Raw genomic sequence first — 16,823 nt, forward strand, 5'->3', positions numbered from 1 at the left:
CCTGTGCTGTGTATCTGGGTGACACCCCCAGACAGATTGGCATCAGCACTTTCTAGCCTGCGTGATGGCCTAGCAAAGGCAATCAGCTGTACAATGAACAGGCAGGGATACACCTGAGTCAGCAGGACATATAGGGACATGCCTGGGGACAGGGGACTCTGCTTTTCCAGGCCCATGTTCCGTAAGTTTGTGTTTGGGACAAAGGAAGTACAAACCACACGGCAGAGGATATAAAAAGGCAGCTGCTGCTTCTCCCTTTTGTCTTCAATTCTGCTTCTTACCGCTGGAGTAACAAAGGACTGAATGACTCATCCAAGCTTTTGGATGTGTTTCAGAGGGACTCTCCAAGCCAGCAAACTCACCAGTACTGCTAAGAACCTGATGTATGGACTCTGAAGTCTTACGTATCTGATTGCTTTACCATCTAACAACTCTCTTCTCATTCTTGTCTCATAAACCTTTAGTTTTAGATACTAAAGGATTGGCCGGCATGGTATTTTGGGTAAGATCCAAATTAATATTGCCCTGGTAATGTGGCTGGCCCTTTGGGGTTCAGAAGAACATTTTGTATCGTGAACAGAGGTTTTAAATACCTCCTCACCTTACTGGACCTAGGGGCTGATTGGGAGCCAGAGAACTGCAATGCAATAAAGGGGGACATGTGATTCCTTGTTTCAGCTTCTTGATAAGTAGTGTGGGAGATCAGCAGGGCCGGCACTTCCATTTAGGAGACCTAGGCGGTCGCCTAGGGCAGCAGGATTTGGGGGGGCGGTAATTCAGCAGTGGGGGGGTCCTTCCGCGCTCCGGGTCTTCGGTGGCAATTCTGCGGCGGGTCCTTCACTCGCTCTGGGACCTGCTGCCGAAGTGCCCCGAAGACCGGGAGCCCCCTCCGCAGAATTGCTGCCGAAGACCAGGAGTGTGGAAGGACCCCCCACCTCGGGCAGCAAAAACCCTGGTGCCGCTCCAGGAGATCGGGAGCATAGTTTGTAACTAGTTGATCACAAACCCCTAGTTTTGGGAGAATCTGCACTTCTTTGGGAGCCTGCCCTGACGGTGGCATTTTCAGTGAGGGCTACCCTAGGCACCCCAGGTCACAGGGTGTTCCTCTTGGTGTCTCAAGTCCAGGTCCTCAAAGGTAGGTTGGTGCTCAACTTCCAGTCTGGTTCTCAGGCTTTGGAAAATATGGTAGCTATGGGAAGAGAAGGTGAGTGGGGAATGGGAGGAGGAAAAGGCTTTAGCATGAAAGCTGCTGCTACGTCCACGCTTTCAGAAGGACTTTCTCAGTCTCCTCCCCAGGCAGCACCGGAGTTCAGAGCTGAGATTATTTCTAAGAACTCATTCTCTGTGCTCGCTGGAAGACAGAGCTGCTCAAGGGAAGGGAGACTGGACCCTTCTGTTCTCCCTGTCTCCTGCTACACGAACTACATCAGAATGAACGGACGCAAAAGGTGGCAAGTTCAACCCTGCTAAGAAGAATTACTCTCTTGCACAATGAACCTGGGGAACTCAGTGCCACCCAAGAGTTTAGCAGAGATTAAAACAGTATTGGATATTTATATCAGTAACTGGAGCCTCCATACTTTACGCAAATAGGCGTATTAACATAACCTGACATCTAGCTTCCAGGAGGAAATTGTCTGGGGGGTGGGGTGGGGGAAGGAGCCAGTTAGCCTATTGCTGCCTACTGCAGTGTCTTCCTCTGAAGCATTTGGTACTGGGCACTGCCGGAGATGGGCAACAGGGCTCGATGGTCACTGGTTGGATCCACTCTGGCAATTCCTGCGTTCCTGAGAGAGAAGCTGCCCCAGGTGCTCTTCTTCTGATGATGGGCATCGTGTATGAATGGAGAGAGCGCTCTAAGGCCTGGTAACTCTTGCCTTGGTGTATTTCCCCCGTGACTTCATCCAGAACAACTCCTGGCTTACCCCACTGGAGCTGAGAGGAGAATCTGGCTCTTTCTAGCTGCAGACCAACCGCTGAATCCATCTCACTCCTGTGTGTTTCCAGGCTGCAGCGCTGAGCCGGACCCTTCACCCTGGAAATAGCCATGAAAAGCATTTGATTTCCTCCCCACCCCCCGAGGCTGCTATGAAACCGATCTCCCCTCCCCCCCACCCCTGACTCAGCTCCTGGACTTTGGAACGGCTGCACAGTCTCCCATGTGCCATCGAGCCCCGGGAGTAGGAGCATCACAATGGGTGGAAGGAGGGGAATGCTCACCTTGGCAGAGAGCGCCCGTCACGTGTGGGTTTGACCCTTTTCAAAGGCAATTCTAACGTGGCTCATCCCAGGGGAGTTGCATGCAATTTTCTGGCTTTAGTAAGCCAGGTCCCAATGCAGCTGAACTTCTTGACTCTGGGAAACAAACATTGCAACAAAGAATTGCCCCAGCTGACTTCCAGCCCCTGAGGGAAATCACACAGCTTCTTAACCATTTACAGGGAGAGGGGCTTTGGCCTGGCTGTAGGCTCATGGGGTCAGTACTCAGCCCCAGCAACTCCCATTGGGACGTACTGGGGGGCTGAGTTCTTAAATTCTGGCCCTGCTGGCAGGGGCACACTACACTCGGAGGCTTGCCCTAAGCTTTGCTGTTCACATGAATCCAAGATTTCCCATATGTCTTGACGCTCCGGAGGCCACACTCCCTCCCCCTTTCTAAAACGTTGCATGTGAATAAGAGATCTAGCTTGTTATGCTACTTCAAAGCACCAGGCACACTGGAAAATTCACAGCAGAGTCCCTCTGCACCTGATGTCCCCACAACAGCAAGAGCAATGTGTATTTGTGTCAAACTCTCATGAAAGGGATCTTGCTGGATCCCATTTCTTGCCATGAAAATTGGCTTATAGCAGCTAAATGGAGCTGCAGGCAGTTGTCTGATGACTGTGCTTTGTCCCAGTGCGACAGCCCATGGGATTCAGACCCTGGCCTGGCACACATGAGCTCAGGAAGCAGGGATCTTCCCACTTGACCTAAATGAAGGATGGAGAGTATCCACTTCCTGGCCTTTCCCTTACCTTACTTGAACTGGAGCAACGACACAACTGTGCATTTCTACAGCTGCGTCTCTCCAATTCAACGCTGATAAAGGCAAAGTAATGCACATTGGAAAACACAATCCCAACTATACAAAAAAAATGACGGTGTCTAAATTAGCTGCTATTGATCAAGAAAGATCTTGGAGTCAGTGTGGCTAGTTCTCTGAAAATATCCACTCAATGTGCAGCGGGAATCAAAAAAACTAACAATGTTGGGAGTCATTAGGAAAGGATAGATAAGAAGACAGAAAATAGCATATTGCCTCTCTATAAATCCATGGTTCGGCCACATCTTGAATACTGCGTACAGATGTGGTCACCCCATCTCAATAAAAAAAGGAAAAAAAAAAAAGGAATTGGAAAAGGTACAGAAAAGGGCAACAAAATTATTAGGGGTATGGAACAGCTTCCATATGAGGAGAGATTAATAAGACTGGGGCTTGGAAAAGAGATGACACAGACGGGATATAACAGATGTCTATAAAATCATGATGGGTGAGGAGAAAGTAAACAGAAGTGTAATTTACTCTTCATAACACAAGAACTAGGGGTCACCAAATAAAATTAATAGGCAGCAGGTTTAAAACAAACAAAAGACAATATTTCTTCACATACCACACAGGCAACCTGTGGAACTCTTTGCCAGAGGATGTTGCAAAAGGCAAGACTATAACAGGGTTCAAAAATGGACTAGATAAGTTCATGGAGGATAGGTCTATCAACGGCTATTAGCAAGGATGGGCAGGGACGGTGTCCATCGCCTCTGTTTGCCAGAAGCTGGGAATGGGCAACAGGGAATGGATCACTTGTTGATTACCTGTTCTGTTCATTCCCTCTGAAGCACCTGGCATTGGCCACTGTCAGAAGACAGGATACTGGGCTAGATGGACCTTTGGTGTGACCCAGTGTGGCCGTTCTTATGTAATTGAGTGCTGGTGACGGAGACCAGTCACAGCCCTAGAGCCTGCAATCTTCGATTTATCCATGGCTCCAGCACACCAGAGGCACATTCTCCCACTCCCACCCCATTGCCAACAAAGCTCCAGTCACAGGCAGAGCCCTCTCAAGTGCTGCTCATTTAGCTTTAGGTTGCAAATTCTCATGGTAGTGCTTAGAGATGACGATGCCTGGCTTCTGCGTGGCTGCTTCATTCTTCCAGCTAGTGCAGCTGGTTCCAACCAGAGCAAGCATCTCTCATTGGTTTCAAGAGAGCTCTGCTGGTCTCAGGATTGGGAGATAAATAAGGCTTCTACTCTACCAATTGGAGTTTTGCTTGAGTAAGAAGTGCTTAACTAAAGGGAGACAAGATGCTGGGTTAGGAGAACTTGGCTCCCGAGTCTGCTTTGAGAGAAGGAGTTAGCGTGATCAGGTCTGTTCAGGAGAGAGAACTTGGATGGGGAGGAGGGACCTCTACTTCCCAGCCATGCTCCTGGCAGCAATCCTGCACTGTTCAGAGCAGCAGCTGCTTTCCAGTCCCCAGAGTAAGAAACTCACAAAGCTTTACAGAGTGGAACTCCTCCACTAAGGGAATGAGGGCGGCAGCCTGGAAGGAGGGGGTCGTGCACTTGGCAGCAAGTCAGCACTTTAATGGTCCAAGATTAAAGGAACTGGTGGGATAATTAGAGGATCACAGATGTTTTAAACAAGTGCACCAGTCCCTCTGGCTCCATGAGCACCAGTCCCTATCCCAGAAAGCCACACAGGGATGGAGTTTGCAATGCAATTAAACCGGGCATCTGGGCCATACCCACACCATCACTTTGCCACTAGGGAGCAAGTGCTGGAGTCCTTTCAAAATGGCTTCAAGTTTGCAGAAAACTAAAAGCTTTGAAATGAGGGTGCGACTTGGAAAAATGGATGCCTTTGGCATGACCTACCTCTTGGTTTTTATCTTCCTGCACATTTTACAGTGGCATCCCCCTCTCGCTACAGCAGACCTCTATAAGGAAGCTCCCCGTGTACCCTATGAGAAAACATATCAGAGGGGCAGGAGATGGGCTGAAGGGGGGCTCTGGTAAACGTTTTGTCACCAAATTCAAAGGCAGGTGGGGTGATTTCCCCACCTCTCGTGGGGTGCACACTTCTCTCTAGATATTGCTAAATCATCCCTGCTGCAGGTGAGAGAGCCTAAAGCTCAGAAAAATACTCTTGCAGGGCAAACATTTTGCCTTTAAATGGCCCACATTTATTTTACCAAATCAGCAAAAATTCCCAAGGCAGGATATACCTAACATTTATTTCCGGCCATGGTGATCTGTGCCAAGTGTCTGGGACTAGCAGGGCGGTTTGCTAGCTCCCCTAGTTCAGGACTTAACACAGCAAGGCCCTCATCTCAGAACGATATCGTATTCTATCCCTGGAGATGGGTGCAGCTGCTTTTTCCTCTCCTCACCCCTAATCTTCGTCAGCCAGATCCCTCATTAGGGTAACTGAGTCTGACGATTGTTGCACCAGTCCCTTTTGTCATCAGTTCATGCAGCAGCAAGGATTGCTAGAGGCCTGCAGTCAAAATAGTTTTATTTCCTTTGTTTCATACAAAATACAATCATGTACAAAAATGTACACATAACATTGTCAATCAGTTTACATTAAAAAAGACACTGTAGATTCAAATTAATTTTGCTTACATAAATCATGTAAACATAGAACTGGGCCCACACTGGCTACGATTGCATTATTTGTTAAATATGTCATTTGCATGAGCCGGTTATGGAGTTGCTTTCATACAGAGAATGAAGTCTGCAAAAGTGATTTCTCCAGCCATTTCTCTTCTGGCTTCTGAACTCCAAAATCAAATTGTATACACACACACACACACACATTTGTGTAAATATATACCTCTCTATGTATATACATATACACATAATAGAAGATGGTTTACACCAATGCATGCAGATGTCTACAGAGAGGCACAAGTAGGCACAACGAATACTCTGAACATACAAGTTGTAGCAAGCATTAAATACCCTGTGTCATACAGAACAGATAATATACAGGTTGGACAGAGTTTGATGCCCCGCATGCCATCATGAATAGCTTGGACGTGCAGATCCTCTAGATGTACAAGGCCAAGAACTTTTACAATTCTTTTTGCCAAGGACAACAAGATACTTCAACGATACATCAAAGTGTAAGGCTAGCACAGCATATGGTTCCTTCATGGATAAAGCTAATAAGGTAACTGGTAGAGGACTCACCAATCTCATGTCCAAAAATAAAGAGGCATTATACACTGCAAATTATGGTTTCCATGGGCAGAAATCTATTTGCCTCAAAAGAATGCGGCCTTTCCTCATCCTTTTTTGTTTTTAGTACCTTTCAATAAAAGCATGTAGAAATAGGGTATGAGAGAAAAGAGGTCAGAGGTCATTCTGGCGAAACCACGTTCCAGTCTATCTGATTTGCCCTCCAAATGTAACAGTCTGCAACATTTGGAAAAATGAATATAATGCGGTGCATACTTCCCCTACATTTTCACTTCAATCTGCTATGGGTTACCTTGCATTTTCCATCAGTGTTCACAGCAGAGGGTAAAAGTATTTTTGGTTGGCCTAACTGACAATTACAGCTCCATTCTTTTTGATGGGGGAAGAAGAAATATATAAACTGTTAGTTCTGCATAGTTTTTCTCCCTGTTTCCTAAAAGAGAAATTTAAAGGGACACTGTCAGGTTAAACACAGTGGGTGAAAACCCCGTCCTGCTGCAGTCAATGGCAAAACTCCCATTAACTTCAGTGGAGTCAGGATTTCACTCCATATATTTTAACTAGGCTGATTATTAATAATACATTAGAGATTGAGACGGAGCGAAATTGCAACAAATCTTTTCACCCATTATGCGGTGTGTTTACTTTCACTCAGCAGGGACGTTAACAAACACAGCCCTCCGTCTCACATTCTGGTTTGCACGCACTAGCACACAGCTGCAATGCTGTTTGCAGACACTACCCTAGGCATGTTTACATTCAGATGGAAACTGGTCGAAATGAACTTTAAAAAAATTACCCCAATATTAGGGGTTTGAAGGGTCAATTTTTTTTTTTTTTTAGCCTGGTCATGTCCCTTTAAAATCCTGGATCCTAGAACTCCATCGTGCAGTTGAGTATAAAGGGTGGAACTTTCAATACTGCCAAAGGAAGTTAGATGACTTCCAGAGGGAGCTGGGTGCCTACCTCCCTTAGGCTGCTTTGAGAAACCCACCCTAAATGCACTAACAGGACTTAAAAAAAAAAAAAAAAAAAAAAAAGGCTCTAAGTACCTCCCCCTTTGCCTACCAATAAAGAGACTTGCAGATTGTCTGAGTATTTGCATAAAATACACTCACAGAAATGTCTCCTCTGCTCTCCTCACTGCCCACGTTAACTGGAAGGATTTAGAACGTCATCACATTTCCCATGTGTAAATCCCTTCCCCACGCAGACACTTACAGGCAAATAAGAAAAGAAACCACTTTCCAGAACGGTGAGAGTTGGATTAAGGCTGCTCAGGACCAGCATGTCAGACTCATGTGTATGTCACCGTGCAGGCGAGGTTGAGAGTCAGACAGGTCTCACATATTGCACTATGTTCTGTAACTCCAGAGTCCACACCCCTTTTCCAACTGGCACTACACTAAGGGCCTGTTCCTGTGCGAGTCAACAGGTAGGTTGCTGTGGACTCTAGTGGCAGCAGGATCAGGTCCCAACATAGCACAGGCATTTCAATAACCCAATGACTCCCTGTGGGGAAAAGCAAGAAGAACCAGTCAAGGTTATACATTTAACTGCACTGCAAGGATTTTGGCAGGAAGTGGGCATACAGTCGATGCACTTAAAAGGTTCCTTCTTGTTCTGCAGATATTGCCAGTTCTAACAATGATCCGAGGTACAGACTATTGCTACAGCCAGTAATCTCTCAACAACTAGACAGCACTTTTTAAATGTATCCACTGTAGCAAAGCGCTTCTTACTTTCTGAAATATACAAAAAATGAGGGACATTAACAACATTAGCAGCTGCAAACAGGCAGCAGCTGTTAACCATGTGCAGTGATCCCCCAAACTAGCACAAAGGCATAGCTAAAGATAACTACTGCAAATGGCACCAATTCCAGAATTGCAAAGTTACTTTCCTCTCTAAAATGAACAAGGGTGCACACACTCCACTCTCCCGCAATCACTGGCCTCTAACCCAATTTCTCTCCCACATCAATAAGAAACCCAGATGTTGCTGTGGGTCCTCGTAGTGAGTTCCCTGGGGCACGGAAAATGTGAATAAGTCAACAGTACAACTTTGCATACTGCCTGCAAAGCATTAGTGTTTGACAAAATCCATGCTACAAGTGCGCAGCATGTGAACTGCTGCACTAAGAGCCTTTGAAAATTTAACAAACACCGTACCTAAACAATATTACACCAAGGCTGCAAATAAAGCCCTCTCTGACTTCTAACCAACTACTTCCATTACAACCTAGACATGAGATCTGTACAGAACCAGGCATCAACTGTGAGATCTTACTCTCATTGGATTTATCCACGTTATACTACTGGACAGCAAGCAAGCTTCTATTTCTGTTCTGTTTCCAGTGTGTCAGAATTACCATATTGCAAACATCCCCCTAAATGGAAGTCTTGTTGAGATGTCACTAATCTATGCTTTTCCCTCTCAGGCACAAGGGCTTTTACCATGACTTGATGGCACTTACGAATTTTTGCACATACATGTAATAAAAACTGAATCCTAACAGAATAATCAAGAGAAAAGATGCTTTAATTACACCATATTTAATATAAACATCTATTAATTGAGTGTTTACTCCAAAGTAAACAGAATAAAAGCAAATGCTACCTGTGAAAATTACAAGCTTTTGCCATCTTTAACTCTTTTAGTTTTATCATTATATTTATACCCTGTTTATCATCATCATCATTAAATAAACCTCAGTCATTTATGATGTTAACATTCGGTAATACACAACCACGCATTCCTGAAAAAACAAAAAAGACACGTGCCTGTATCATTCTAAGCCATGCGAAGCCAGTTACCAAACAGGCCATAATGCCACCAGAGAACACACTACAAGTTCTATTGCCATGGAAGTATATTTTGTCTTATTCCAACAGCTTAACTCATTTTATTTGAAGCAGATACTTGTACAGCACTTCCCCCCTATAAAAAGCACTCTCACTTGCATTCAAACGTTCTCATGTAAACAGCAACATAAATTGGGTTATACACTCAAGGGCCTAAAGTAAGTGAAATAACAAAGGAAAACTGAAATGAAAAAAATTACAGCAATGATTTGATTTTTGCATGACTATTTTTTGGAGGTGGCAGGGATTGATCAGTACCTGAATAGCTATTTTGTGAATTGCAGTAAATTCTACCAAACTTGATCAGTTTGCTGAGATACAGAGACTTCATGGAATTAAGCTCAACTGGTGCTATTCATTTTATGTTTTTGTTTAAAGAACAGCTTTTTAACAACAGAGAGCTAGACAAGGATTTTTAGAGTACAATTTTGGCTATATAGGTTTTGTTATTAGCTTTCAAACTTTAAAAATATAATCTCTCTAAAGTGCATCATTATACTTATAATTTATATAAAATACTTGAAATCATAGCAATGTGCCATGAAAACAGCAGCAGCTAGGCAGTCAGAAAACCCTACAGTCTTATTGATTTAAAAACAAAATATTTTGCTATATACTGTTGGTCAAGAATTGTCAGGGCAACAAAAACAGTTACTGTAATTATCAGTAGACAGGTCAAGCAGGCTTTTAACAACAAAATGTAGTCTTTGTGACTTCTGGAGTTTTGCATGAAGGCTATGGACACTGATGGCTAGGTAATCACAGCCACTGTAATTTAGGTATTGAGGAGATAAGGCCCTGATTCAGCAAAGTATTTACGTTTGTGCTTAAGTCCATCTCTACTTACAAAAACACCACCCACAGGCTTGACTTTGAGCATGCGTTTATTTCAATAGGACTTGACACATGGCTAAAGTGAAGCATGGGTTTCAGTGCTTCACTTAACTGGGGCCTACCCGTACAAAAGGCAACCAGCAATACTGACTTCTGAGGAATCCAGCAGCCATTTTTGTCCTACCATTTCTGCAACTAAACATCACTGTCATATTAAACAGTTATGCCCAAAATACCCAATCCTCCCATGCACCCTTTCAACTGGCATAAAGCTGGTTTGGAGGACAACGGCACCACTATTATTTGCTGGAATACTCAGACATCCTGCATGCAGAAGGGAAAGAGGACTGCAGTCAGCCAATCCAGCCCACATTTTCAAAAGTAGCCTCTGCATGTGTGTGCCCAGGTACAGACACCTCTGGGGTCTGGTTCTCAGAGGTGCTGAGTGCCTACAACTCCCAGGTCAATGGAAGCTGTGGGTGCTCAACACCTTTGAAAATCAGGCCCTAGGCTGCGCACCCAAAAACAAAGGCTACCTTTTTAAATATAGGTTTCAGTCTCTCCTACTTCTGTTATTTCTTCTAGGTGGAGGGGATAATTCTGTGATCGATGAAGAACCATCTGGAAAAGGTCAATGAATTTGGTGACTAGCAAAAGAAAAGACTCAACTTATACTACCTCTTACCAACTGGCTGGCTTATCTTTAATGTACTACTTTCTCACGGGCACTGTCTGATGCCTGACAGTTCTAGAGAACCTTGCCAGGGTTCATGGATGGGGAAGAGAGAGACACATTTCTTTTTTGTAAGTTTTGAGATACAGAAGCTATTGAAACATGCTGTAGATATTCTGTATCTATTGTGGCAAGAATCAACATAACATAGCAACATGGGGGAAATGCACTTAGGGAGCATGAACTGCCACGTATCTTGGAGCCAGACTGTCCTGGTATGTAAGCATGGGGTAGGGCACAGGCAGGCTTCCCACCCCCTCGTCTGACCTACACAAGGGCCAAGTACAATTGCAATCCCTGCACTCAATATCCACTGCCTTAGTTCCAAGTAGGGGGCTCTCCCTGGGCTGTGTGAAGCTGCACATTGAAGCTCTTGAGGGTGACGCAAGGAAATAATGGAGCCCGATGGCTCAGCACGACAGAAATAAGAGCCTTCCACTTTTTTTAGCTCATTTCCCTTCAAAATAGCAAACGTCTAACATGAGCGTCTAAAATACCTGTCTATAATTCATTCACAACAAAGTTTTCCTTTCTGAAAATTGTTCATGTTGATTTGAGTGTGTTAAGTTCCAACTTTTGACCTCAGACTTACACACTTCCAAGGGCAGAATCTGGCTCAAAGTTTCCCATTTCCTGAAGCATCCCCTCTCCTCCAAAGTGTTTATATTTGCACTTATCATCAGAAAGAAAAGACCATGAGTTCACTGTGTTCTGTATCCCCATCTCTGCCATTCACACGTGGTGCTACAATCCATGTGGTCTTACCGTTTAGGTGCACAAAAGAACAAAGTTTAGGGTGTGTGCACTATATGTGTATGGACTGTCCAGCTCAGTCTTTAATGTCAATATTAGACACTGAAAGATTGGTGGTCTGTCTATGCTGATGTGGACAGATCTTCAGTCTGCTTACCAGATACCTGAACTGGGAGAGCTGTAGTGACAGAGCAGCGCGTTATTTCAATAGAACATCTCAGCTATTAAAATCCAATAGGATTCTGACTGCTGCCATCAGAACCTCCACTCTGATCCAAATGCCCAATCGCAGTCCCAGTGTCGCAATTCAAAATGCCAGCTAAGACGACCCGGCAACTAAGCGTATTGCTGAATTTCCTTTGACAGTGCTTTTCTGATCAGAGGCGGCTACCAGCTACCTAAGCAGAAGTGACAGCTAGAAAACAGGTGTAAGAAAATCAAACACTAGGAAAAGTCACACTGAAGTCCAACGCCGTAGGCAGGACGTTGATTAATAGCAATTCTCCAGCACTCAATGGGGTAACTGAAAAGGCCAAATTCCCAAACACCAAACCTACAGGCAAGATGAGAGCCTGAGCTCACTGTCACTGTAGCTAAGAGAGAACAGCCTCAGGACTTCCCGACAGCAGGAACCGTGTGTCACGTTCCATTGGACTGGGCACTCGGTTGGGAAAGAAGAGGACGTTTTTGGACAATTCATCACTATTCAGAGCAGTCAGCTTCTCAGTATGATTCTCTGGAAAAACGTAATCTGACTCTGATATTCTAAACATGACAGAATTGGTAAGCGAATCAAAGCTAAGGACCCTTTCGGCGCAGTCTCTGAGCGTAGCATCACCTCTCTCTTGCTGGCAACCCCAGTCTAGGTGACTGGCCTGGTGGCACAATGGACTACAGCAAGTGCAGAGAGTGATGTAAGCCACCCTTCCTCCACCTCCCACCTCTAAAAATGGCCTTTCAGTTCTTGGGGAGCTGCTAAGCCCCTCATTGTCGGGCTCTTGCTGCACCCTTCATGCATTCATCTGGTTGTCTTGATCTCTTCTTAGCCTCTCTGCGAAGTCGATCAGCTTCATTACATACTCTTGGAACTAATATCTCTTTTACTGATCAGCACCTCCAGCAACCTCAGCTTTGCCTTAATCTGCTTGTATTCATTGTATTCTTCAGCCATGGGAGTACGATCTTCTTTCTGGACATTTCTAACAGAAACAAGGAGGAGATGTGAGAATTTTCTGGCAGGACATTACTTCCCCAGCTATTCCCCCTCTCCCTCCGTTACTTGTCATCTGCAGAGAAAAATGATGCATGTCATTTTTAGTTAGCTACAAAAGGAAAAAAAGGTGCACAACCTAACTTAATAATGGGGGGTGAAACTCAGGATATTTCTGTGTCAAAGCTGAAAGTGATCCTGATACTATTCTAGAGTCAAAACATATTGACATCCTTGTATCAGAGCCAGTTATACTATCCCCCCCCCCCGGACCTCAAACAGTGCTCAGCTTATGATAGCTTCCTGTTCCATTGAAAGGCTCTCCCTGGTTATAACAGAAGCTATTATGAGTGGGTACCCCGTTCCAGAGGTATAAAAGCTTTCATTTCTAGTTCTGGAGGGTCATGAGATATCAGATCATACGTCTGTCAGTGGAGCAAGACTGAACACTGCCCATTCCGGGATCCGGGATTTTGGGCAGAAACTTCTGCGACTATAGAAAGGAGGAAATTTTTTGTTGCAGGTTAACCCCGGGTCCTTTTTGAAGCCGCACGGAGATTCAGCATGTTAGAAAAAGTCTGTGAGTGCTGAGCCAGGGGACAAAAGGGCTGGTGAGGTTGTCAAAGGTGCATAAATGGATGAATTTATCACATGGATATCATCAGCTCACATGCTACATAGATATATGTCCATGTGCAAGTGTATATATATACACACACACACACACACACCAGCAGCCGATGCACCTGAAGTGAATTCCTAGCTGCATTCACTTTCTGAGCTCTGATGCTGTTCACAGAGCGAGCGCTCGAGCTACATGCTTATGGCCAAATTCTCCACTCAGCTGCATTTGGTTTATACTGAGGCCAATGGGAACCATGCTCGTACAAGGAGAAAATTCGGCTCGTAGGGTTTATGATGTCAGCTGAGCCTAGGGTGACCTGATGTCCTGATTTTATAGGGACAGTCCCGATATTTGAGGCTTTTTCTTATATAGGCTCCTATTATCTCCCACCCCGTCCCGATTTTTCACACTTGCTGTCTGGTCAGCCTAGTTGAGCCCCTCCCCAAAGTGGGCCTAGCCTTATGTTCACTGTAGGACCATCTTTCCCCTTAGAGCACATATATTCAGTATCCAGAATCTCTAAAGTCTAGGAAGTAGCATGTTATTTCTCATTATGGAATAGACTCTTCATATACACAATATGTTACAAGAAATCATATGCATTTAACTACTGAGTTTCACATTTCTTTTTGAGAGATGATTACACTTCTTGTTGCATTGTTTTACTGTGCTGCTATTTAACATTAATTTACTCCATGAATTACCCATTAAGTACCAAAGTACTGTTTTCATAGACCCACAGATGGGAGGAGGGATAGACAGATACATTTCTATAGTGTCCCTTCAGACATTATTATTCTGTCCCAAAGAATTACATTCCTAGGAGTCAGTCCAGGAGTTGGTTCTAGATTTTATCTTATGGTTTATGTGATTTACTGCTCTGAGCACAGGAGAGGGAGCTTGGGACACTTGAGTTTTCATCTTGGCTCCATTGCTGTGTTAGGACAAAATTTTCAAAAGCCCCAAGGTCCCTTAGGAGCCTAACTCCTCATGGGATTTAGGTGCTTTTGAAATTTTTACGCTTAACCTCAATGGGCTGTGTCTCACAGAATTAACAGGAAGACTCTCAGGCCTGGTCTATACTGGGGCGTATGTGTGTTTAAGGGAGTCGATCTAAGTTACGCAACTTCAGCTACGTGAATAACGTAGCTGAAGTCGACGAACTTTGATCTACTCACCGCGGTGTCTTCATTGCAGTGAGTCGACCGCTGCCACTCCCCCATTGACTCCGCCTGCGCCTCTCGCGCTGGTGGAGTACAGGAATTGATGTGAGAGTCCTTGGGGTCCATTTATCACGTCTAGACTAGACACAATAAATCAACCCCCACTGGATCGATCGCTGCCCGCCGATCCGGCGGGTAGTATAGACATACCCCTAGTGACTTCAACAGACTTTGGAACAGATGCTCTGTATCCCAGCTTCCCTATCAACAAACTGAGGATAACAAAGTGAGGACTAATTTGGCAGCGTACATAGGGCACTTTCTATTTTCAGAGCCTTTTGCTCTCAGTAAGTATTACTGGCAGTAGTTATAGCAATAGATGGATGAATTAGAAGTGAAATACCTTCCATTTTGTCGGAAAAAATTATCTTCAAATTCTCTCAATTTTTTTCTGATCCGTTTTTTCTCTTCCCTGACTTCTTGGAGCTGCTCTAAGAGTTCTGGCCTGTAGGGTTAAATTATAGATATAAAAATTACATAGAAAATTAAAACGGGAATGATATAGTAATTCTACCAAAATATATTTAGCCAATCCTACAAACACTCCCTAACAAATTGACACGACTCTTAAGTTTAAGAGTGTGAACAGTCCCATCACTGATCAGCAAAACAACTAAGCATGTGTTTAACTTTAACCATGTGCTAAGGTCCCTCTGGCTTAAATGAGATTGAAGCATATGCTGTGGTTTGCTGCATCCAGGCCCACACTTGGTATAGTGCAAGAAACCTGACATACATAGAAGCAGCATGGAGGGTAGAAAGCCCCATGTCCTGGCTGCTCTTTGAAGGCATCTTATCATCCACTGGAGAAATGAAGCCATCAGCCTCATCTTCTAGTTGATCCAGGAAACTCCGCACGCTGAGATCTGGTTTCAGGATGACTGTGAAATCTGGTTTCACGGTGCTGTCCTCGTCGGAACCCTCCTCTTCCTCCTACAGAAAGAGAGACAGTGCCCCCATAACAAGAAGTTACTACTTCTCTCTGCAGACACAACCCGCATATTACATTCTTTCACCACAAGCACTGGGCTACAGATATGGAAAGAGGTCGACAGACAGAGACAGCACCTTAATTGCGCTAAGATTTACAGTGCACTAAAATATCAGTAGTAACCCCCCTCCCCCACACACACAGAGCTCCAACCCATTATTAGTAGAAACCACCACCACCACAAATTCAGCTTTGTTAGCGAGACAAAGTGTGGTAGAATCACCATGATGAAGAAAAATCAGAATTCTTGGCAGCCTGCTATTTTTTGTTAATTTGTTTTCAGCATTCTTGATTAAGCTACAAGTACTTCCAAACTTAACAACCATTGGACACAATGTCTCAATGGTGGCAGTGTCTTCTCTCTGTATCCTCCACACCTAAGCCCATCAGTAATTTAGTTGTGACAAATCCACAAGCTGCCACATTAATTTGCATGAAACCTCTCCTGTGGTGGATGCCTCGCAAAGGCTCTATAGCACTTGGCATGTTGCCGATAACTTTGACATATGGTGAGGATAGAACACAGCAAGGAACCTGTCAGAACAAGAGAGCTAAAGGACTGATTTGTGTTGTAACAAGGAGTACAACGGGAAGGTTTGTGATATTTCAGTCCAATGGAGGAGTTCAAGAATTAGACTGTCTACCTTGATTAAACTATAACACTGAACTCAGCCCAGGATTCAATTATGTAGGGTTACCATTCGTCCGGATTTACCCGGACATGTCCTCCTTTTGTGTGCTAAAAATAGCGTCCGGGGGGAATTTGTAAAGCACTCACAATGTCCGGGATTTCCCCCTCCCCCGGCAGAGCGAGCGGCTGGGAGGGCTGCAGGAAAGTCCCGGGCTGGACTCCGGAACAGCTTCCTCCTCCCACCTCCCCCTCCCTGCATTCTGAGCCGGCCGGCAGCTCCTCCTCCTGCAGCCCGCTCCGGCAACACTGTGCAGGGCCAGGGACCGGGTTTTGTGTTGTGCAGGGGAGCTCAGCCATGTGTCCGGCTGGCACAGAGCCCAACACCCTGTTCTGAGCAGCAGGGTAAGGGGGGGCAGGAGAAGGGACAGGGAGGTTCTGGAGGGGGCAGTCAAGAAACGGGGGGAGGTTTTGGAGGGGAGTGGAGAAAGTTTTGGGCAGTCAGGGTACAGGTAGGGGGTAGGGTCCTGGGGGGCAGTTGGGGGGGGGGGTCTTAGGAGGGGGCAGTTAGGGGACAAGGAACAGGGAGTCTTAGGTAGGGGGTGGGGTTCTGGAGGGCAGTTAGGAGCAGGGGTCCCAGGAGGGGGTAGTCAGGGGACAAGGAGCGGGGGGTAGGGGGCTGGGAGTTCTGGGGGGGAGCTGTCAGGGGGCAGGAGTG

At 45.2% G+C, this 16,823-nt stretch overlaps 1 protein-coding gene across 9 annotated transcripts in view; it reads right to left on the bottom strand.

The window, feature by feature from the left end:
* Nucleotides 1–5,538: 5,538 nt before the first annotated feature.
* The window catches only part of LOC128838332 (protein FAM13A-like), a 359,314-nt gene continuing 348,029 nt past the window's right edge, over nt 5,539–16,823 (bottom strand). For all 9 annotated transcript variants that reach the window (XM_054030435.1, XM_054030434.1, XM_054030433.1 and 6 more), the window contains 3 exons: nt 15,223–15,419; nt 14,830–14,931; nt 5,539–12,627 (listed from right to left, as the gene is read on the bottom strand). In XM_054030435.1, the coding sequence (XP_053886410.1) occupies nt 12,501–12,627; nt 14,830–14,931; nt 15,223–15,419 (426 nt within the window). In that variant the 3' untranslated portion in view covers nt 5,539–12,500. The remainder of the gene's footprint in view (nt 12,628–14,829; nt 14,932–15,222; nt 15,420–16,823) is intronic.

This window comes from Malaclemys terrapin, chromosome 5 (assembly GCF_027887155.1).
Source record: "Malaclemys terrapin pileata isolate rMalTer1 chromosome 5, rMalTer1.hap1, whole genome shotgun sequence".
Classification (NCBI taxonomy): domain Eukaryota; kingdom Metazoa; phylum Chordata; order Testudines; family Emydidae; genus Malaclemys; species Malaclemys terrapin.